The sequence below is a fragment of the Barbatula barbatula genome, assembly GCF_947034865.1.
Source record: "Barbatula barbatula genome assembly, chromosome: 2".
In the NCBI taxonomy this organism is placed as follows: domain Eukaryota; kingdom Metazoa; phylum Chordata; class Actinopteri; order Cypriniformes; family Nemacheilidae; genus Barbatula; species Barbatula barbatula.
This window is the reverse complement of record NC_136767.1, coordinates 579,602-602,569: the sequence shown is the minus strand read 5'-3', so window position 1 is coordinate 602,569 and position 22,968 is coordinate 579,602. Positions and strand designations below refer to the sequence as shown.

At 40.1% G+C, this 22,968-nt stretch overlaps 3 protein-coding genes across 8 annotated transcripts; 2 read left to right on the top strand and 1 right to left on the bottom strand.

Moving 5' to 3' along the window:
* The first annotated feature begins 8,795 nt into the window (after window positions 1–8,795).
* On the top strand, window positions 8,796–16,912 carry ciz1a (cdkn1a interacting zinc finger protein 1a). Of its 6 annotated transcripts, none has more exons than XM_079451014.1 (16): window positions 8,796–8,901; window positions 9,533–9,752; window positions 9,955–10,079; window positions 10,316–10,482; window positions 10,698–10,794; window positions 10,872–10,962; window positions 11,218–11,285; window positions 11,392–11,468; window positions 12,010–12,210; window positions 12,423–12,553; window positions 12,901–12,994; window positions 13,150–13,263; window positions 13,412–13,522; window positions 13,628–13,706; window positions 14,149–14,270; window positions 14,357–16,912. In XM_079451014.1, the coding sequence occupies exons 2-16, from the start codon at window positions 9,586–9,588 to the stop codon at window positions 14,792–14,794; spliced, it is 2,082 nt and encodes a 693-aa protein (XP_079307140.1). In that variant the 5' UTR covers window positions 8,796–8,901; window positions 9,533–9,585; the 3' UTR covers window positions 14,795–16,912. The 6 variants fall into 6 exon arrangements, with proteins under 6 accessions (XP_079307140.1, XP_079307142.1, XP_079307138.1 ...); XM_079451016.1 differs by having other exon boundaries at window positions 8,802–8,901; window positions 10,701–10,794; XM_079451012.1 differs by having other exon boundaries at window positions 8,802–8,901; window positions 10,701–10,794; window positions 13,412–13,531.
* On the bottom strand, window positions 16,897–18,429 carry bbln (bublin coiled coil protein). Its single transcript, XM_079451019.1, has 2 exons — window positions 17,862–18,429; window positions 16,897–17,665 (listed from the first exon to the last, which is right to left on the bottom strand). The coding sequence occupies exons 1-2, from the start codon at window positions 17,938–17,940 to the stop codon at window positions 17,433–17,435; spliced, it is 312 nt and encodes a 103-aa protein (XP_079307145.1). The 5' UTR covers window positions 17,941–18,429; the 3' UTR covers window positions 16,897–17,432.
* surf2 (surfeit 2) lies at window positions 18,215–21,398 on the top strand. The gene is made up of 6 exons (XM_079451018.1): window positions 18,215–18,645; window positions 19,223–19,374; window positions 19,642–19,745; window positions 19,882–20,076; window positions 20,201–20,325; window positions 21,128–21,398. The coding sequence occupies exons 1-6, from the start codon at window positions 18,571–18,573 to the stop codon at window positions 21,215–21,217; spliced, it is 741 nt and encodes a 246-aa protein (XP_079307144.1). The 5' UTR covers window positions 18,215–18,570; the 3' UTR covers window positions 21,218–21,398.
* Window positions 21,399–22,968: the final 1,570 nt, after the last annotated feature.

The following is a 22,968-nucleotide window of genomic DNA, read 5'->3' as shown; positions in this document are numbered from 1 at the left end:
AGGGATAAATGAAAATTTGTTCATGAGTTACTCATCCTTAAGTTGTTTCAAACCTGTATACATTTTTTTTGTTCTGTTAAACACAAAGAAAGAAGAATGTTAGCAACTGACATTTCTGGGGCATCAATGGCTACCATAGTAGAAAACATTATTGTATATTTTTTTGTTCTGTTAAATTTAAGAAAGCAAACAGTTCTGGGGCACATTTGACTTCCAGTTTTTGACTACCCCAGAAATCTCAGTTCATTGTGTTCAACAAAGACATTTAGATCAACTTCAGGGAGAGTAAATCCATGACAGAATGTACATTTCTGGGTGGACCGTCCCTTTAAGGCCAGATATGATGAATGTATTTAACCGATACAAATAGATTGTAGTTAAAGAGGAGAAGAGACTTTCAGCCTTCAGTTCCAAGCAGACTGAGGTTCAATTAAATCCAACTTTAATGCTCTCCACCATCAACAACAAACTCACATTCTGTCTTAAAAATCTTTACCTACATCTAGTCTATTCATGTTGAAATGAACTCCCACACACATATCGCAACGTGTTTACCTGTGTTTGAAACTCTCAGACAAACCACATTTTTATTGTTTTTAAAACGGACTCATTCGGTCGAATCCATCATGTATCAACATTGATCCTTCCGCACGCCCCGCTAGAGTATATCATCCATCATCTGTCAGAGAACTTCATTACGGCTTGACAGGAAAAATTTGTATGCGTTCAGAAGCCGAACAAACACGCTGAAGCTCATAAATGAAGATGAAGAACAGGGTGTCCCTTCATCACTGAGACGTGTGCTGTCACTCACCAAACATCTTCATTACAGCATAGAAAATTCATCTTTAAAGGTTACTTACAACTGAATATTTTCTATTTTCTATGCTCCCCTCAGAGCATTTCAGCTGAATCCATTTCACTTTAAACATCAGAACCATACGATCACCCTGCATTCTCTCTCATTATACAGATGAAGATTAGACACATTAGACCACAGGTAACACAAGGTCATGAATGCAAAACAATCCATTGTCGGCCGAAACAAGAGGACTAGACAGTAACCTTCATGCTGTTTAACAAGTGAGGACATCCTTCCACAGTATGTACAGCTTCTGTGTGTATGTAAACGCTTTAGTGGCACATACTGTCTTACTTTGTTTACAAATACTGTGTTTAAAAACATATCATTGCAGATTGTGACATTAAATAAAAAAAACAATAAGTACGAGTGGTCAATGGCTTTGGTGTCAGTATATTGTGAGTGTAGAACCACTGTTTCTATTAAAAGTACAACGGATCAACGAGAAGCTGCTTAAGGCCAAAAGATCCCAAAGCCCTAAATGATTGTATGTCTGAGAACACAAATGAACTCATCTACACCACAGAAACATCAACTAGGTGCGACCGTAATTTGATGCATTTCTGAGTGAAATGGGATTTTCGAATGAGAAAAGTAGTGGGTGTGGCTTTCGTCTTTCTCTCCGCGATTTGACTGGAAAACAGCCGTTGCATTTTTAAATGGAACTGGAAGCAGACTGGCAGTTGAAGGGGAGGGGTTAACCGATGCTCCGCCCAAGCCACCTAACATACGTCATTTAAGAAGGATAGTCACTAGAGGGCGGAAGTGCATTTTCTGATTTTAACTGAATTATGAGGGCACGTGAATTTAAAAAAGAGAACGACCCACATTGATAAACTATTTGCAATAAACGCTGCAATATTTCATGAAAAATAGGAATTGGAATTTTGGATTTCACTGGGACTTTAAGCGAGCACTTGAATTAGCACCGCGTTCTTTAAATAGACACATAATTATTAGTTTCTCAAGACTTTCAGATTGAGCTCCTGCAGGACAATAACAGCCGCTCGAGCAGACGGAAGAAGACTGCCAGAGATAATGATGAGATTCATTTGACCAGATTTTAAATAACACTGGAACAAAAAGCTGATTTGTCTCTCATCAGATGTTATACTATCATCATCGTTTGATAACTTGTTTACGCTACAGGCATGAATGATGTGGGGCTTGTTAAGATAAGGGACGCTGTTATGTTTTCTGCTAACCTATCAGCACGCTGCACACGGCCCGCATCAGCACCGACGCTTGCTGAATCATGCAGCATGCGACGGAGTCGTTTAGATACGCTGACAGAAGAAAAGCATCTCCTCAGAGACACATGCAACAAACAAAAACAGACAAAAATCCCTGACAGAGAGATAAACAAGAGCCACGTGCTCTGTGTGGAACAGAAGACCGTCAAAGTGAATGGCCTGCTCACGCTGGAGCACATGTATGAATGTATGATGCACTGGTGCTGAATATTGTAACCAGGAGATATATTCACTAGGGACAAGACTACGCTCAGAAAATGCTTTATGTTTCAACACATGGTGGAGTAAAATCTGTACAAACCCAACCATTGGTTTGAATTAGACAATAACATTACTGGCAGGTTCCAGTAAACAATCGTGGAGGCCCATCATATACAGCAAAAGCAGCAAAAGCACATCGCAGAATCCGCATTTGACTTTCCATCGTGAGCACAGAACTGCTGAAGGTTATTGTGTTTTTATCTCTTTAAAAGCTTTATGACCTTGCCAATCTAATAGCAGACCAGCACACAACCAGTGAAGAGTGAAGAATCACTATACCTTTAAAAGAATATTGAGATGGATTACATAACAAGATTTACATAGAGCTCCTCTGAACACAGGGAAGAGATGCTGAGGATGTTCATCATGACTCAATAACATCTAAAGGTTATCTGTATATCATTGAAGCCTAATGGAGAATTACTCAGAGCTATAATATACAAGGACACATGCATGTGTATAGATCATTTGCAACGTTGTACTTATATATATTTCTACTTATATACATAGCCCTATTTATTAAATATCGAGTATAACTGAGACACGATTGAGTAATTTTAAATATTACAGAATATACAGAATATAAAATATAGATCCGAATAGATTTAGTCATGCTGACGCCCTGTCGTATATTGTACTTGTAGGCCTATAATTTGATTTTGTATATAAGCGGACAATTAAAAAATATCGATGTAGATATTGTATCAATGGTGAAAACGACAAAAAATATACAAACGTCTTGAATAAATGACTCACCTTTCCCACGAAGTTCTCGAGCACGGAGCTCTTGCCGGCGCTCTGTCCGCCCCACCACGGCGATCTGCGGCAGGTCGAGATTCGCGTTTTGACCGATGGCCGAGAACGCGTCCTGCATGCGATTGACCAGAGGAATCAGATCCTCCATCCCGCGGTTCCCCATCCTGACGATCCGCACCTGCTCGACCTCTACCCGGAATAAACACGGCCACGATCACCCTGCGCGAGATGTCCGCGTGATGCTGCGCCTTTGTGATGCTTTATTTCTGCATTGATTGTTCTGAAGCTCAGTGTGTGTGTGTCTCTGCAGTCCTCCGAGATGAGGAGCTCGCTCTCTCCTCTCTCTCTCTCTCTCTCTCTCTCTTCTCTCTCTCTCTCTCTCTCTGTCTCTCTCTGTCTCTCTCCTCTCTGTCTCTTTCTCTAGCTATCTCTCTCTTCACACACACAGATATTGCAGAGCTGTTTTCGGCACTAGCTGGCGCAGTTTCCAAGTCCAAATAACTGCAAGTAATTGCTCCAAATATTTGTTAAAGGGTTCAACCAAAAATGAAAATTCCTTCATTATTTACTCACCTTCAAGTTGTTCCAAATTTGTTCTGATGAAAACAGAGACAGATGAATGCTTATAACATGACAGATTAGTAGGAAACATACAATGGTAGTCCTACACTCTTCAAAATATCTTCATTTGTGTTCAACAGAACAAAAAAAAGATAAAGTCATTTTTAGTAAACGGGGGGCAAGATCTGTCATGTTATAAGCATTCTAAATTCTCGAATGTGAGTAAATGATGACAGAATGTTTGGGTGAAGTATCCCTTTAAACATTATAGGTAGTAAACTAATGAAAATAAGGGCTAAATGGTTAGACTGATCACAAGAATGATTACGCAAAGATTGGTTTTATAGACGTATATTCAAAAAACAGTGCCTCTGTTACAGTTTTTTCTCAATTGTTTACACACATTTTCTGAAAGCATGCCTCATATTCTCAGAACTCTACACACAAATCAAAAAACACAAACACAATGGGCAAAGCCCCTCAATTCTCCTTCAAAATGAAACTTCACATTCAAAACAATGTTCTTTCTTCTCAAAATGGTATTTTGTTTTCAAATGACACACACAAACCATCATATGAATAGACATTTATAAGAACCAGTTGAACACTGATGTGCTCTTTATAAAACACTATAATGAATGGAAAACACTTCTCCATTCATCATAATGACTTTGCTCTTTATATGGTTCAGTGTTACACTTACTACAGACAGTAAATACATAAGTGTGTTGTAAAATATTTTTTGTATATATATATATATATATATATATATATATAAAATAGTTTTTATAGTCAGAACACACAAATACACGATAACAAATATATTTTATTTTTCCAACAAAAACAATGTACAGTGTACATCCCAACCAACGCAAAGTTGCACATACAGTGGTGTACATACAAAACAACAAAAACATTTACTGTATACAGTTACAGTAAAAAAACGATGCTGCATCTTCTCTTCGGTTTGGGTCTGACCACAGAACCTCATCCACATCACAAGAAATGTTTTTCAGTCCAGTCATGAAAAGCATCAGCTGCTATATCTCGACATGCATCTTCCATAGCTTGGAGAAGGGGTTTACACATTTGTGACAGGTGTTTACACATGTGATGAGTCAGTGTTCATATTTGAATGGCAGTGTGTTCCTTGTGAAAACAAGATATTTTTCTGCCTGAAAATTGTGCCAAATGCAGAGAATTGTGTGTAGTGTATTGAAAAAAGTGTGTTTTAGAACTGCAATGTGAGTGTAAAGCAGGAATTGTGCTTGTAGTTTAGCAGAATTGGTTCAGGGGCTTGGTGAATGAGTTACATGTTGTGGTCATTGTGTCTCAAGTACCAATATTTGTGTGTAAACAATCGAGAAAAACTGTAATGGTTGCAGAACATATAACTTCAATTGAAGTTTTGAGTCCTTTTCTAACATTGATAATACTAACAAGCGCTCCCAGGTCACACATTTTCACTTATAATTTGTTACCGTTCTAATTATTATATGGTGTCTTTTGTGAGAGAAACATCTAGTCATTTAAGGGAACTCAAACAATTTAGTTCTTTATTACAGTATTTCACAATTGTTTAAACACTTAAGCCCATTCTCTGAACCCAATGCTCGGTGGCCTAAACCCATTTGTCGAATCAGTCACTTTGTAGGCAAAACCTTAAACAAGTTCAGGTAGTTAAGACACTGTTTGCAAATCTCATCCACTCTTTTTGCAAAACTCTTAACACATTCTTACTCACTAAAACACATTTTGCACTGTGTTGCAAAATGGTAAATACATGTGACAAAAGTCGACTAGTGGTACCATCCCAAAAAGGAAAAAAGTCACTCTCCCGTACCTTCACTGGATCTGTTCCACATTGGTGGAATGATCTACCAGCTGCTACAAGATCAGCAGACTCGGTTGCCATCTTTAAAAAACACCTAAAAACGCATCTCTTCCGTCAACACGTTGCTGATTGAGTTTTTCCTAATTCTCTTCCCTTTCCTTCTTAAAAAAAAAAAAAAAAAACCTTACTAACCTCACTATTCTTAGCTTTTATACTGTGCTAGGCTTTAATGGACTAGTTTGATGCACTTATGTATTTTCGTTGCCTATGTTGTTATAATTGCTTCCAATGTTTCCTCATCTGTAAGTCGCTTTGGATAAAAGCGTCTGCTAAATGACTAAATGTAAATGTAAATGTGAAACACAATTACAACACAGCTGTCATAGTTTACACACAACAACTCAAAATTGTTCACACTTGTTTCTAATGATGTGATCAAATCAGTTGTCTAGAATATAAGCCAATACAGGTGGCCCAGGTACATTGAGTGTTGATACCACAATGGATGGAAACAATGTGAGAGGAAGAGGAGGAAGAGGAGGAAGAGGAGGAAGAGGAGGAAGAGGAGGAAGAGGAGGAAGAGTTCGTGTAAGAGGTGGTGGACGAGGGGGAAGAGTACAAGGACAAGGAAGAGCAAGAGCAAGACCATGTTCTTGTTCATGGAACGACAATGAGGGAAGCAGGACAAAGAGTACAACCCAATTTGTCCAGATTCTCTGTGGCCACTATAATCAGGACATTCAGAGAAGGGAACAGGTAAATGTATTGGTTTTCTAATTCCTGCGACTGAAAGTACTGTATACATTTTATATAATACATCAGTTTATCAATAGAAAGGGGAGTAGGGAAAAAAGAAAATGAGATGTATATGAACGTGATGTCCATTACTATTGTTTCTGTATGTATACATTTGTGATAGCATTTTCCCTTTTGTAGAATTGCAAGACTACCAAATGAGGGTGGAAGGACTCCTTTGTTCTCCCAACAGCAAGAGTCTCTTACAGTTTTTCTCGATTGTTTACACACAAATATTGGTACTTGAGACACAATGACCACAACATGTAACTCATTCACCAACCCCTGAACCAATTCTGCTAAACTACAAGCACAATTCCTGCTTTACACTCACATTGCAGATCTAAAACACACTTTTTTCAAAACACTAAACACAATTCTCTGCATTTGGCACAATTTTCAGGCAGAAAAATCTCTTGTTTTCACAAGGAACACACTGCCATTCAAATATGAACACTGACTCATCACATGGGCAAACACCTGTCACAAACGCCTATACCCCTTCTCCAAGCTATAGAAGACACATGTGGAGATATAGCAGCTGATGCTTTTCATGACTGGACTGAAAAACATTGCTTGTGATGTGGATGAGGTGCTGTGGTCAGACTCAAACCCAAGAGAAGATGCATCATCGTTTTTTACTTTAACTGTATACAGTAAATTCTTCTGTTGTTTTGTATGTACACCACTGTATGTGCAACTTTGCGTTGGTTGGGATGTACACTGTACATTGTTTTTGTTGGAAAAATAAAATATATTTGTTATCGTGTGTTCTGACTATAAAAACTATTTTATATATATACTACAAATATTTTACTACACACTTACATATGTACTTTCTGTAGTAAGTGTAACACTGAACCAAATAAAGACCAAAGTCATTATGATGAATGGAGAAGTGTTCTCCATTCATCATAGTGTTTTATATTGAGCACATCAGTGTTCAACTGGTTCTTATAAATTTTTATTCATATGATGGTTGGTGTGTGTCATTTTGAAAACAAAATACCATTTATAGAAGAAAGAACATTGTTTTGAATGTGAAGTTTCATTTTGAAGGAGAATTGAGGGGTTTTGCCCATTGTGTTTGTGTTTTTTGATTTGTGTGTAGAGTTCTGAGAATATGAGGCATGCTTTCAGAAAATGTGTGTAAACAATTGAGAAAAACTGTATTGTTGATATGGTCCGTCAAAACAATGTGCAACTATGTGCAGCCATAAGCAATGGGGGGGTTCTGCAACCCTGGGGCCATATAACACGGACCATCTCCTTACATTTCTGGGTGGTCTTCGGGATGTTTTGTTTGAACGTGAGCAGGATCATCAGCAGGCAGTGCATCCTGTCTATGTTGTGGTTTGGGACAATGTCAGCTTTCACCGTGGTGTCCGAATACGTGAGTGGTTCAACATCAACCATCGATTTGTGAATGTTTGCCTTTCACCATACAGCCCTTTCCTCAACCCAATAGAAGAGTTTTTCTCTGCTTGGCGATGGAAGGTCTATGACCGTGACCCATATACAAGGGTAAATCTTTTACAGGCAATGGAATTGGCCTGTTATGACATAGGTGTGGAGTGTTGTCAAGCCTGGATCCGGCACACGAGAGGGTTCTTCCCCCGTTGCCTAGGAATGGACAACATTGCATGTGATGTGGACGAAGACGGGATGCTGAGGCAGAATGAGTCTCTCATTTACTTTGATTTTGCAATTGCGCAACATTTTGTGTTATACGCTTTTCAGTTAGAGTTATCTTTGTTCTTTGGGCTTACTTTATTTTTATGCTGAAAATAAAGAAATTCAATACTGTATTACTTGCGGTACTCACATTATGCAATATATTTGCTGTACTAGTGTTAATTATTTACTTTTATTTATGGCAAAATTATTTTCTTTATGCAATAAACATTTCTTCTCTGTAACTACATGCCCTGGACGCTGTGCTGTCAATTTTTTGATGTAGTGTCTAATGTATGCTGATAAGTGTTTATATATTGACTGGCTGTGTTTATGTTTTGAAAGCATTGTTTGCTTTTGAGCACAGATCAAATGGTTTTGAGGCAAGTGTTTGATTTTGTCAGAAGAGTCAGGGGTTTTGTGAATGTAGTTTAAAGACTGGGTTTTGTGTTTAAGGTTTTGAGAATATGGGTGAAGCTTTCAAGAAATGTGTTTTAGCAATTGTGAAATACTGTAAGATATTTTTCGAATTATATGTTCATTTGTTCATGTTTTTTAAACAATCCTAAAAGAATAGGTTTTAAATGCTCTTCTTTGATAGTAGAGACGCAAATATATGAATACATTGATAAAAGAATACAACTGTTTATATGACTGGGTCATACTGTTCAATTGGTTAGAAACTCGAAGGTTTTCTTTAGCTCGGAGTTCATGCGATATTCTATTGTACCGCATGTCCTCCGGTCCTGTGGGGGCGCTGTACGGCGTGCTGTGTCACTGTCGCTCTCGTACTGCCGCTGTTGCTACCGGCGAGTGAGTGTTAGCGCAGACGCCAATGACAAGAGTTCTTTCAACAGGCTGCTCTGTTTCACTTCTTTAATCTCATCCTCCTGGGAGAACATTTCGTGAGTAGAGTTTACACCACAAACACATCGACACCGCGCTGCCGAATGTGAACATTGAAAAAAAAGTGTGACGGATGCAGCTGGTTGTGTCGTGTGTTATGACAGCTAGCAGCTAGCACATAGCACACATAAAGGGATTATGACTGGGTGTCAAAGTCTGATGAGTCGACTATATAGACAGCATTTGTTAACATCTGCTGCAGTCTGGGACCTAGGCTGCTCTTTATTGTGTTGTCTATGTGGACAGCGAGGTCTCGAGACACCGCTCGTCTGTTTGTTTATGTTTTTCATTTATGCTTCAAATGACCAGATGTTGTAATCTAGCTGTTGTTTAGTATAATATTGATTTGTGGGGAATGCCTTTTAGGGTTTGTTTTATGCACTTGCTCTCGAATAAAGTCCAAATGAATGTTTCGTGTTTGAGTATTTTCGACACGTCTGTAGCTATTTGTTTTTTCCCGTTAGGTTTACATCATTCATTGCACAAGAAACCAATGAGTTGCTCGTAACCACCTTTGGTCGTCCATTTTATTATCAAATGGTTATAGTGTTTGCTAATTTTCTTAAGAGATGCTTGGAGCCTTTATCCCTAAATACGGGATGAACTCTTTCTTTTCCCCTCACTTTTCAGTGTCTGAAGTTGTGAATCCGTGCAAGCGTTGATATCGACAGTCAGACATCAGCATGTTTAACCCTCATCAGCACCAGCAGCAGCAGCAGCAGTTTCATCAGCATCTACGTCACCTGCAGCAGCTGTTTCAGCAGCAGACAGCCCCTCCGCCGCCACCACCCCCTCCGCCACCTCAGCCTCCACCTGGCCATCACATCAGCCATCACCATCAGGCTGCACGGTAAGACGCTGCTGCAGGAATCTAACAATTGAACAGTTCTGCTTTTCACTCTGGATTTAAGAAAGCACCAGTACTTCTAATTTAATGAAAGATTGAGCCACATATGTATTATTATTTGCCTCATCTTTCTGTACATTTTCAACAGCCCGTCTGTTGCTGAGAATCTAATGCATGGCTTTGTTTTTTATTTTATTTTTTATAGGCCTATAGCTGTGCCCACTGCAGCACAATCTCCTGCCCGTATGGTCAACCTCTGCTCGGCCACTCAAGCCATGATGGGACCCAATCACATGCTGCAAGGGGCTCTGCTTATGCAACAGATACAGGGTAGCAGCACGTGTCACATGCATAGTACATGTAGTCAAGTCGAAAGTGTTGTTCAAACCTGGAACTTCCTTTTGGAAAGAATCTCTATAGAAAATAAAAAAACGTGAATTTTTGAAGGATGCCTGCTTTTTTGAATTCAGCCATTTTAACTTCCAGCATCTTCTTTTAGCTGTTTTGGTGAATTATGCTGATGTATAATATGTACTGTATTTAAAAAGCAAATATCTCCTCTTAAGCCGGTAACATGCGTGGATTTGCCATGGGTGGACAGCAGTTCCCACAGTTCTTTGCTCCTGGATCCAGAGCGTCTCTCCTCGGGCCTGTTCCAATGGGAGTGGCCATCAAAACTCCACATATGGGATACCCTCGACATTTTAGCCCACACGCACGTTACTTCAGCCATGTGAGTATAACGACTAGTTGACAAATGAATAAAGCTCCAGTTATATCTGTCTCCTGAGTTAACCTAAAAAATAGTCAAGTATAAAATAATAGGGCAATTAAAGTGTTATGTTTTTATTTTGATGTGTGCCGCATTGGGGGCTCTCCATGATCTCATTGGGGTTTGTTACGCTATGACATGTTTGATCACACATCGTCTTTCTAACAAAATTACAGCAGGATTTTCAGTCACGTCAACCAGACAGAAAGAGAGAGATTGAGCAGAAACCTACAGGGAGCATCGACAGCCAATCAGAAGCCAGCGGCAGCAGAGGTATGCAGAGGTATCTCCTGACTACTTCTTTGACGTTTCTGCATCAGTGTTATGAATTCTGTTTCTGTTTGATTCAGTTGATGATGCATCAGGTGTAGCCGATCCGGGATGTCCATCCACTTCAGATCAGCCTGAAGAGCCAGCGGCCAAAAAACAGAGAACAGAAGGGTACGAGTCAGTGAATAAACTGCTTTGAAATAATTATTTATACCATTACTTGATTACCTTGTTCCACGTTATTAAAAGTCAAATGTGTTGTGAGTTTAATGTTGATGTTTTGTTGGCTCTCTGTGCTGTGTGTTTATCATGTGTTCCGGTAGCTCTGCATGGGTTGGATTCTCAAGGAACACAAACGTATGTCTTGACTTTAAGTGACTCTGGATAGATGTGTAAATGCGATCATGTGATCACGTCTCTGTGCAGGTCTGCGGAGCCTGTGGACACAGAAGAATCAGTACAGAACGCTGAATATAAGAGTCCAGATACTGAAGGTAGAGGAGAGTTGACCTGTTGTGGCCGACAGGTTTACAGTAATGTAGATGAATTTTCCTGTAATAAACACAGAATGCGAGTGTGAATGTGTCTTTTGTGTTTCAGAGTGCATACTGCTGGAGGGAGGTAGTGTGGAGGAGCCAGTGACCGCTGAAGCACATGAACAGAGTCAAGTGGCCAAGGTTAGTTAGAAATAATACTGAAGATGTTATCGGGGAAGATTTACTATGTACTCGCATGAGTTTCAAGAAAAAGTGCAGTAATGCCATGATATCAAAGAGACGTTAAAGAGACAACCCGTAGTTTTTGGGGGTCAAAACCAATTATTTACAGTAGTAAATACTTATAAAGATCAGTGTTCAAAACGATTGTCTTATCTTACCCTGGTTCATAATTTGGGGGAGTACCTCTTCGCATCATTACATCATGTCCGTTCACAATGGAGAGGAACCGGTTAGTTTATCACGTGTGTGTGGATGGCGCTGCAGCGTGTGACGGAGTGTTGTTCACTCTTATAACAGACGTTTACAATTTTAATCGTTTATCTGTGTTTTAAAACATGACCTGTGGAATGTATTGTAAACATCAAAATGTATTAAGCTCCGACACTTATTACATCTGGGAAATCATCTGTTGTTAATAACAAAGAAACCTTGCACTACGGAGAGCCTTGACAGCTAAAATTACAAATCGGAATCTCAACTTTTCTATTTGTATTTGCAGCAGATGGAATACACCAAACCGTCAGGTCATGATGAAGAGAAGCAAAACACAGATGTTGTAGATGATGCCACAGGCTTCAGTACTGCCAGTGATGGACCCACAATCACTGCCAGAGGTCAAGAGGAGATCATAGACGGAACGCAAGAGACCTCCAACAAGTTCTTCTGCTATATTTGCAACATCACTTGTCATAACCAGCAGGCATGTTCCTCTCAACACTGTCTGCACAATTGTGATGTCAGTCCATCACAAAGCTAAATCTGATGTAGCTTTCATTTTCAAACAAGAGTTAATTATTCTTTCTCCACGTGCCTTGAATGCACTGTAATACACTTTGGGTTGGATGTTTGAATCAGAGCTTCAAAATCAGAAAGTTTACACAGGAGCCAATACTGTGTGTCTTGGATTTGCAGAATTTCCAGAGCCATATGAACGGACTGAGTCACCAGCAGAAGATGATGGAGATCCAGCACATGAGTAACGCGTGTCTCGTGACGCTGCTACCACGAGTCCAGGAGTCTTTACAGGGGACTTGTAAAGATGGGTGAGTTTCTGAACCTGTCCCGCCTTATAAATAAAAGAGCCGGAGTGATATTACACAGCTGTTGCTATTGACACCGTCACAGAGGTTTAAACTGAATCTGTTGTGTGAGGTAGAAATACTTGGCATATAATTTATCAATTAAATACCAAAACCCGCCATAAATCTGTCTGTTTTTATATTCAATTATTGGTCGGACTTATCAGAAATGTGCATAGAATTTGTGCTTGAGAAATTAAGTAAATTGAAATGTGATTGTGTTTTGATTTCAAGAAAAATTAAGTAGCTGTACAGTGAACTTTGTGAGCTCTGTAATTTAATCTTTTATTTGCACTGTTTTATTCTAAAAGAGAGAAGAGACCAGGCCTGCAGAGATGGTGTTCCGTCTGCCAGGCTCACTTCACCTCCAATGTGATGGAGCATCGCAAAACCAGAGAGCACAAGGTGAGCGATCCAGATTTGATGGATTGCCTGACGACTGACTGGATTTAACAGGGTCATATCTTATGCCTTCACTGAAATAACCGTTTTCATTCGGCTCCAGTGTAGTTTGTGTTGTTGAATCATTTCATACAGAATGTCTGCATGTGTTTGTACAGCAGTGTAGTCGCTCGTCTACCGCCAGCTGCACCGTCTGTAAACAGGACTTCACAACACCCAGAGAGTTTGTGAAACACATGAAGACTAAAGAACACAAGCAACGAGTCGAACAGGTGAACTCTCTTTTTCATCTTCACATATTTGCGTTCTGCTTTAGAAATGATTCGATCAGGGCTGGAAATACATTTAAAGCCCAATAACTATCCTGCATTTACATGTACAGCTTTAAAAAGTGAGTGGGTTGTGTTTGTAATGTTGCAGTTGTGGAGGGATTCTGGTAAGGACGGTGTGGAGGAGCTGAACACCGAGATATTATTGGGTGAGGAGGATGACATCAGCGACGACGAGAGGGAGGAGGATGAAGACGGGAAGGTAATACAAGTGCGTCTCTTCTGTTGCAGAGTGTGTATTGATGTGTTAGTTCGCCGGTAAATCTCTTTCTCTCTCTCTCTCTCTCTCTCTCTCTCTCTCTTGTAGGAGGGTCTGTCTGCGCAGATGGAGGTCACACTGGAAGATCTGACAGAGAACGAGGAGTTTGACACTGATATCGTTTATGGTGGGTAATAGTTGAGATTATCAGAGGTCCTGTGCCTTTAAGTTTCAGATGTTTTTAAGTAGATTTATTTTAAATGTACTACATCATACATACTGAAATGATATATTAGGAGGAATTAGGGCTGCACGATCGTGGGTAAAAAGATCATCACGGTTACTTTGCTCAAAAATGTAATCATGATTCATAACAACGGTAATTTTGTCAGTTTAGAAATTTTGTTTTTCATTTCACCTCAGCATGTTTATTCTGCTGCCTTTAAACTGCTTCAACACTGTATTTCAAAGCACACAATAATCGAATAACTCTGCCCCAAACATTATGCGACCTTCGGAATGGCACCTTGCTACTCCATTTTGTAATTACAAAGTAATACTTTCTTAAACGCAAATGTCCATGAATGAATGGATGTATGATGTTGTGTGTGTGATAATGTCTCTCACAGGGTCTAGTTTCGTGGTACCCGTGGCTGGTTTCCTCTGTCGTCTCTGTAATCATTTCTATCACTTTGAATCTTCTGCTCGACACGTACACTGCAAGACCCCCAAACACTTTCACAACCTGAAGGTACGCTGAAGGTTTAATAATGTAAGAGAACAGTCGAAAAGTCCTCTGCAGTTGTTCATTGTGTGATTTCGTGTCATTGTCTGCAGAAATATAAAGCTTTAAAGAAACATGAAGAATCGGCTTCAACTTCAGAACCACCAGCAGACCTCATCGGTCCAGATCAAACCATTGAAGCAGAACCTCTGTTTACCTCACCCGAATCTCTTATCCAGATGTCACCCCTCCAAACCCTTCATCCCGTCATCAGCATTAACAGACTGAGCACCAGCAGCCAGACCGAACATCCGGACACTCAGCCGTCTTCCCTAAACCAGCAGCAGGAGCCGGAGGAAGCCCTGTCACAAACACACTCCGCTCCTCCCGGCCAATCAGAAACCATCTCAGGGGAAGAGCCCAGCACGGGAGAGCAGGAGGAAGGGGAGGAGGACGAGAGGTCTGTCGGCATCCCGGAGGAGAAGGCCGGCAGGGGCAGAGGTCGGGCTGCTGCGGGTAAGAGGCGAGGACGAGGAGGAAGGCGCCGTTGAGACCGACGTCACAGCTTGGGGTAGAGGAGATGATCGGAGCCGCTCTTCATCCTGAGAGAGGGAACCCCTTTAGCACAGGACTGCAGTGAAAACAGCCTTCCGTTGGCAGCATGTCTGGAAGGGTTTGTGCCACTAACCCTGTTTGTATTAAGAACCCCGGCGCAAATGCAGGGTGTGTGAGTCTTTATTCTGAGCTGTCTGACAGGAGCTTCTTCTTGATGGCGTTCACGTTTTTAGCATTATTTAAACTTTGCAAAAATCTTTATGCAAAGTATAATGTGTTTTGGTACTTTTTAATGTTGGGGTGAAATGTGACGACTTTGTTCTTGAGAGTTCTTGAGATTGAGATTTTTAGTGACATAGAATGTAGCAGAAATGTTCCAATAGTGGAAATGTGATTGTAGATCCATTTAAGCAGTTCAACCACACATCCTTCAACAATCCAGATGACTCCATAAATGTCTTCTGTTTGTGAGACGTCATTTCGTTTCCAGTGATTTGTGTCTTCTCTTGATATTTGTAAAGCCCCACACGTGAATCGGCACACAGAAACTGTTGTGTTAGTTGTAATAAACCTCTTTAAAAGACATCCGAATGGAGAAGCTTCAGCTCTCTGCCTGATTTAGTTTAACAGAAGCAAAATGGCACCAACATTAACATGTTTTATAGCTGTTGAACAGAGCTGAGAGGTGAAGTCTGCTGAACACATCAGGACCGCCGTGATAAATCTCAACATTCATGACAGACGTACAGGACTGTGAGTTATGTTACTGTATCAGTTTTTCTTGAGAATTCGACTGTTTTAAAGGTGTCGAGACCATCTTTGGGTTCACCACAAACACAAGCAGCACTCACGATGTGCACTTTGGATCTCAAATGTTAATTCCCAGTGTTCATTACAAGTGTGGGAATATTGATCTGGTATCATTTGTTACAGTACGTCACATTAAAATGATACTACTGTCGTGTCTTTCCCTTGAATATTTGAGAATTTCCCACTCTGGCTCTCGGTTTAGTTTAACAAAGAAAGTAATTATCATTGAGAGTATTGATAGCAACAAACCCAAGCACCCACATGCATTCTGCGCTTGTTTGTGATGTAGACTCACCGTGCTAAAACATTGGTTCTGGTTTCATTGTCATTCTCACTTGAATGATTGTTTGAAATGTAACTTGGACATGTGATCTGATGTATCATGTAATATCAATGGATTAATCTACTGCTGTAATCTAATGTGTGTGATGCCCTGGTGACTCCGGTTCATCCACTGTCACATCTCTTGCCACTAAAATGGTCTCAATGAGAGGATTTTTGTATTCATAATGGTATGAACGTTGTTGGTTTTATTTATTTTAAATGTATTCTTTTAAAAGCACCTCACACTGTTCTGTGGAAGGACTATTCTCATCTGAAAACAGTTTGTAGTAAATCAGTAAATGATCTCAGACAAACTGCAGCTAATGGAAGAAGTGTGAAAAATACATTACATTATCACACGCTGTGATTTGACTTTTAGAGCAAATTCTCATAAAAAACATATTTCGTCCCAAAATCAGTAATAAATGGTTTTTCGCATAAAGTAATTTTAGTGTGATATTTGAACAGAGTTACTGACCAGTTTTGTGAGATTGACCTTTAAAACAGAGAACATTTTCTTTCGTTTCATGTTGATGATTATACTCTAATTTCAGATGTCAAGCTCTTGATCGCAATAATTGTTCCTACAAATTGTTTTCATGGAAGTGCATTGCTTCATATCTGCATGAAGATCCAGACCATGCTGTTTTTTGCGTGTCAGTCTGGTCTGGTCTGGTCTGCCGGTTTGGGTTTTTGGACCTGCTTTGCATATTGTGTTTCCTCATAGTTACTTTTGTGTTTTACACGGAGGGACGCAGGCCAGTACATGTTGATCTGTCAGTCCTGTCAAACAAACCTGCATCCGTGGCGTTCGTACATGTTCATTTAAACTACCAGAAGGACGTTGTGTGTTTAGTATCTTACATTTGTTCGTCAGCTGAAAAGGACAAGCGAGTGTTTTATAGCTTATATAGAGGTGTGTGTTTTTGGTTTGTTTGCATTCGACTCATTTGAATTTCTATTAAAATATTTGCAGATTACATGGGCTTTGGTTTATTCACACAATGCTACATCCATAAACAAATGCAACTGCACGTTCTGTATTAATGCTCAGTGCTTGCCAACCACAAGCAGCCTACAGTAAATTAACTATATTCTGTAGATTTCAAATAATAATATTAATACATGAACTGTTTATTGAACATCACAGTCTGTTATGGCATTGCTCTCTGCTGTTCTGTAAGCATTTGAGTTTGTGTGTTACAACGTAAATGCATGAGGTTTTCTGCACTATGCCTTTGAACAAATAAAATCACTATATCACAACAACCTCAAGTGGCTTATATATACAATCATGCATTTTAGACCGTTACAACAGAAATAAATAGGCAAATACATTCTACTCTATTGGTCCTTAAACATACATTAGGAATTCCCTTGACATCAATGTGACTTACATCTGGATGAATTATTAAATGATTCTGAAACATCAACAGAAAACAAACAGTCAGGTAAAAGCACACGGGATAAAACAGAAGGTTGGTCTCGGGATGAAATCATTCAGTCTTCATTGTGTGAGTCTCTGGATTTTAAATCCTCAGTCGGTGGAGGAGGAGGATGAGGAGGTTTCTCCTGCTGATCATCATCATGAAGCTGTTCTCTAAACTCTCGTCTGGCTTGTCTGTTAGACTCCAGCAGCTCGTGCAGTTTGCCATTCAGCGCATCATTCTTCTCCTCTATATCATCCAGACAGGAGTTGATCTGATCCAACATGGAACTGATTGCTGAATATTCTGTATTTAAAAAAATACAGATTAACCACAAATATGTGTTCACATGGTCATATTTGAGATATTGTGGAATATTGATGTTATTTAAATACAAAGTAAAGTATTTATACATTGCGATTGTATACATGTATTACAACATTGTAATATATATACTGTTATTATATTAGTTCACCGAACCAAAGCAAAATGGTGTGATTACCTTCATCGTTGAATTCGTCTTCATCGTCGATTATTCCGTCGTCAGCTGAAATATCGGGATCTCCGTTTGGTCCAGACATATCCTCCACAACTTAGACTTTAGAAAGATTACGTTACTTGTTCAACGTATAATACTAATAATAGATGGACTCGAGTTGAATAATCCTCCGTTAGATCTCCGAATGTCTTGATAACCGCACGAATCAAGCAAACGTAACATACGTATATAACTGTATAAACATCTATTCTATAAATGTCTGTGAATGACTCACAATCTAATTTATTTTATTTAATAAATACATGACACGAGCGAGCTGCACATTATCAGCTGACAACAGCTGACCGATGAGCGCTGTCTATTAAAATCCGCCTGATCAGAATTTACACTCGGAGACTGAAGTCTCGCCTCGAAGTGTTTTAATGATTACAATGATTATGAATGTGTAGTATAATAAATAATACAGAACGTGTCAATTTGTGATGGCTGTTTAATCGGTCATTATTTCGTTTCCTTCAGGCGTTGCGACGACCGCCATATTCCCATTTTCCAGTTTAAGGTCTTTCGTGTCGCCTTCAGCGGCGCGTCATATATGACGTCGCACAGTAGTCTGTCTGTACCATGCGCCTCTGTTTGTTATCTTGTTTTGATGATAACTTTGTGCGTTTATGTCCTTTTTCACACTGACTTTTGATATTTGAGTTCTGCTGTGATGGAAGGTTTATCAGAAGAGTTGAGGTCATTTCTTCAGACTCATCCTTTCCTTCAGCTCACAGATCCCAAGAAGGTAAATCTTTAAAACCCATCGGCGTTAACTGTATACAGATCTGTGAGTGTGAGTGTGTGAGTGTGTGAGTGTGTGAGTGTGTGTGTGAGTGTGTGTGAGTGTGTGTGAGTGTGTGTGTGTGTGTGTGTGTGTGTGTGTGTGTGTGTGTGTGTGTGTGTGTGTGTGTGTGTGTGTGTGTGTGTGTGTGTGTGTGTGTGTGTGTGTGTGTGTGTGTGTGTGTGTGTGAGAGTGTGTGTGTGTGAGAGTGTGTGTGTGAGAGTGTGTGTGTGAGAGTGTGTGTGTGAGAGTGTGTGTGTGAGAGTGTGTGTGTGTGTGTGTGTGTGAGTGTGTGAGTGTGTGTGAGAGTGTGTGTGTGAGAGTGTGTGTGTGAGAGTGTGAGAGTGTGAGAGTGTGAGAGTGTGAGAGTGTGAGAGTGTGAGTGTGTGAGTGTGTGAGTGTGTGAGTGTGTGTGAGTGTGTGAGTGTGTGTGAGTGTGTGAGTGTGTGAGAGTGTGAGAGTGTGAGTGTGTGTGTGAGTGTGTGTGTGAGATGTCAGGTGGGCAGACGGAGTAAATGTCAGCGTGTTTATATCTTCTCAGATCAAATGCACACTGAACGGCCACGAGTTTCCCTGCAGCCTCGCCGAACTGCAGCATTTTACCTCAGGAAAGAAATATAAGCAGCTGTCCGCAGACGCACAGTTCGACTACAGTCAGTTTGAGCCTCACGTAGTCTGCAGCAGTAAACAACCGTAAGTACACCCTACAAATCCAACACTAATAAAACACAACTGAACCTCTTAAGTTGATTAAATACATGAAGTAATGTGTCCCACAATGTCGTGGGCTCAGCTTGTGATCAGTTTGTGCCAGAACTAACCTGAACCATCATTAATTGATCTGGCCAGATTTGATCCGATCTATATTGAGCATTGTTGAGGTGGCTGTGGACTAGTGCGCTCTTGCGCATCATATTTTTGAGACCTGTTCGCTAACACGTTCGCCCTTGTTGTCCTCAGCAATCATCTCTTCTGCAAGCTCACCTTACGTCATATCAATCGTCTGCCGCAGCACGTTCTCCGCCACGTCAGCGGGAAAAGATACAAGAAAGCTTTAGAGGAATGTAAGTTACAAATCTGAATTTCCCACGGATGTTGTCAAGTAACATTATTCAAGCAACCAACTCTATTTCAACCTACATCAAGGTCTGCTGTGCTTTGCCGGATGTCTAAGCATCATGTTGTGTGTTCTTGTGTCAGATGCGGAGTGTGTTCGGCAGGGTGTGGAGTTTGTCCCGGCGAGTCTCAGACAGAAAAAGAGACCCAAAGAGCATAATGACATCACAGGAAGTGACAATAGAGGGAAGAGGAAGGAGGACAGCGGAATCTGTGATCCGGGCTTAAGTGATGAGGAGAAGAGCGATTCAGAAGACAGCATGTCAGACCTTTATCCATGTTAGTGATGCTCTGATTTCATTGGCCGCACTGGCACAGATTGATGATTAAACATCATAATCACACGACCATGAGAAATTAGAATTTTGAAAACGTTGTGTTTGCGTGTCCTTGTTCTGTGCAGCGACTTTGTTTACTATAAAGGCAACAGATGATGAAGAGGCTATGAAAAATACTGAGGAAGATGATTTCAAGACTGATGACGATGATGAAATGGAAGTAGAGAACCAGATGCAGAAACGCAAAAAGGTCAGTTACTGTTCTGTTATAGTGAGATGCTTCTAGATATCTATTGCTGCTGTTGTATTTAGCTCTAGATTTCACAGCCCAGTCATGAAAGATAATGGTTATTTACCTCTCTTCCATTTAAGAATGCCTCTTGACACAATGTTTTTACCTTGAGAGGCAGATAATATAACAAGAGGCTTCAAACATCATATATTATATATTCATATCATAATATATTTGCAAGAATGTTAATAACCAAACAGATCTCATCTCTGTTAATGGGGGATGCGATCTCTTTGGTTACTGACATTCTTCCATATCATATCTTCATTTGTGTTTAGCAGAACAGAGGTTTGGAACGATCTGAGGGGGAGTACATGACAGAATTTTCATTTTTGGTGCAAGCTGCATTGCTTGGCAACCACAAACAAATTATCTTGAATGTGTTGTACTTAAAAACAGTCAAGATGAGAATCAGCTTGTTTCTATGGGCTGTCTGTTGAGACTTCATTTTTCACTCATGTGTGACTTGACTTGACACGTGTGACAACTAACCCGTGCTGTCCATTGGTAGCCTTGTCATTACATAAACTGCCAAACATACAGATACAGCGGGTAAAATAAATGTTTATAAATAAATATTGGTGAAAATTATATTTCATCAGCGCCTTGAGAAATATATTTACTGAGAAAAATGGTGACGTGTTCAATACTTATTTTTCCCACTTTATACTTAAATTAAATTGTATATTTTGAGAAGCATTTGTATACAAATATCATAAAAATGATTGAAAATGTCACTGTCCTGTTATTTTCTTTTCAGGCGCAGTCTGGTGCATCTACCAAGAAATTTAAGAAGAACAAAAGAACAAAAGGTTTTAGTCGTGTCGGTAAAGTTAATGGAAAATCATAATAAAATTTCTATCATGTTGCAAATGTCTGCTCTCCGTCTCATTGTTAGTGCAAGTAAACAGATCTGATGACTAGAAGAGCTTTTACCTGCAAAATGAAGATTTGTGAGATTTCTCAGATTTGAAGTCATAATCTTTGTAGTGACCTTTCTGAGATGATATAAAATGTTGTACTCTTATTGTAAGCACCGCTGTTATAATGGTAAGTTCTGCTTTAGAGAAATGACAGATCTGTTATTCAAATAGCAAACAGATGTAACTGTGATCTTGACAGTTATAACATCTTATTTCTGTAGTCGAGTCAGAATTCAGCAACAGGATAATGACTTGGATTCCTGTCTTTTTAGTCTTTTCTGTGTGTGATATACCACCTCTGGTCTAGAAGGTTATAAAATACATTGTGTTATTCAGTGCAGATAAAATATTATGAGCTATGAAGCTATGAAATAATAACTGGATATATATGGAGATGTCAAACCTTTCAGATACTGTTCACAAACACAATTTCTCTGTAAAAGTACAACATAGCAGATGCTTTTATCCAAGACGACATTTTACGTTAGAACAACTGAAGCAATTTGCTCAACATAAAGGCAACAAAATGAATAAGTGCAGTAAAACTGGTCTCATATAGCCTACCCCAGTATTCAAAAAGCCAAGTTTTTTCCCGTTTTATTTTAAGAAAAGAAAGAGTAGAAAAGAGATAGAGGTCAGGTTCTGATGGAAGAGATGTGTTTTCAGCAGATTCCTTAAGACACCCATAGAATCTGCTGATCTTGTAGCAGCAGTCGGATAATTCAGGCTGGAAGTCCAGCCAGTAGCGCATTGCAATATTCCAATCTGGACAGGACAAGAGTCTGGACTCGGACTTGCGTGGCATGCTTGGACAGGAAACAATTAATTTTCCTAATATAGTAGAGGATGAATCTGCAGGACCAAGTTAAACTGATCGTCGATTACCGCTCCCAGGTTTCTGGCCGTTCTGAAAGGTGTGATGGTCGATGAGCCCAGTTTAATGGAGAGGTTGTGTTTAATCTTTGGGTCGGCCGGTATTACAAGCAGTTCTGTTTTTGGAAGGTTCAGCTGCATGTGATGGTCCTTCATCCAGAGCGAAATGTCACTCAGGCATGCTGAGATGCGTGAAGAAACAGCCAGATTGTCAGGCTGAAAAGACAGGAGTTGTGTATAATCTGCATAGCTGTGGTAGGAAAAGCCATGACAGAACCCAGAGATGTCATGTATACGGAAAAGAGCAACGGTCCAAGCCCTGACACACCCTCGTATTGAGATGTTTGGACTCACCTATCCAGGATACTCTAAATGACCTACTTGAGAGGTAGGACTTGAACCAATGTAGCACCATTCCAGACACCCATAGCCTTGAGGTTTGACAGGAGGTTGTGGTGGTAGTTAGAGGCTGCTTTGCCAGTCTCAGGGGTTAAATGACCTGGAGCAGCACAGTCTCGGTGGAACGACCGCTCTTGAAATCAGAATGGTTGCTGTCCAGGAGGTTGCTCTGCATGAGAAAGGTGGTGAAATGCAACACGCTCAAGACTACTGCAGGGATTGCATGTATGTGCACTGCTATTGGTCACAGAAGCACTGCGGCTAGCTTAGGTGGAATCTAAATCTTCTATCCTGATTCTGATAGATTTATCGGCAGCGTTCGACACTGTCAAAATCCAGATGCTGCTAGCAACCCTGTCATCACTAGGAATTTCAGGCACCCCTCTCCGCTGGTTCAAATTCTATC

Coding starts and splice junctions, on each gene's coding strand:
- ciz1a (XM_079451011.1), top strand. CDS start 9,586: ATGTTTAACCCTCATCAGCACCAGCAGCAGCAGCAGCAGTTTCATCAG. Junction 12,554..12,900: donor CAGGGGACTTGTAAAGATGG/GTGAGTTTCTGA, acceptor TTATTCTAAAAG/AGAGAAGAGACCAGGCCTGC. Junction 13,707..14,148: donor TGACACTGATATCGTTTATG/GTGGGTAATAGT, acceptor TGTCTCTCACAG/GGTCTAGTTTCGTGGTACCC.
- bbln (XM_079451019.1), bottom strand. CDS start 17,940: ATGTCTGGACCAAACGGAGATCCCGATATTTCAGCTGACGACGGAATA. Junction 17,666..17,861: donor AGACGAATTCAACGATGAAG/GTAATCACACCA, acceptor TTTTAAATACAG/AATATTCAGCAATCAGTTCC.
- surf2 (XM_079451018.1), top strand. CDS start 18,571: ATGGAAGGTTTATCAGAAGAGTTGAGGTCATTTCTTCAGACTCATCCT. Junction 18,646..19,222: donor AGCTCACAGATCCCAAGAAG/GTAAATCTTTAA, acceptor ATATCTTCTCAG/ATCAAATGCACACTGAACGG. Junction 20,326..21,127: donor AGATGCAGAAACGCAAAAAG/GTCAGTTACTGT, acceptor TTTTCTTTTCAG/GCGCAGTCTGGTGCATCTAC.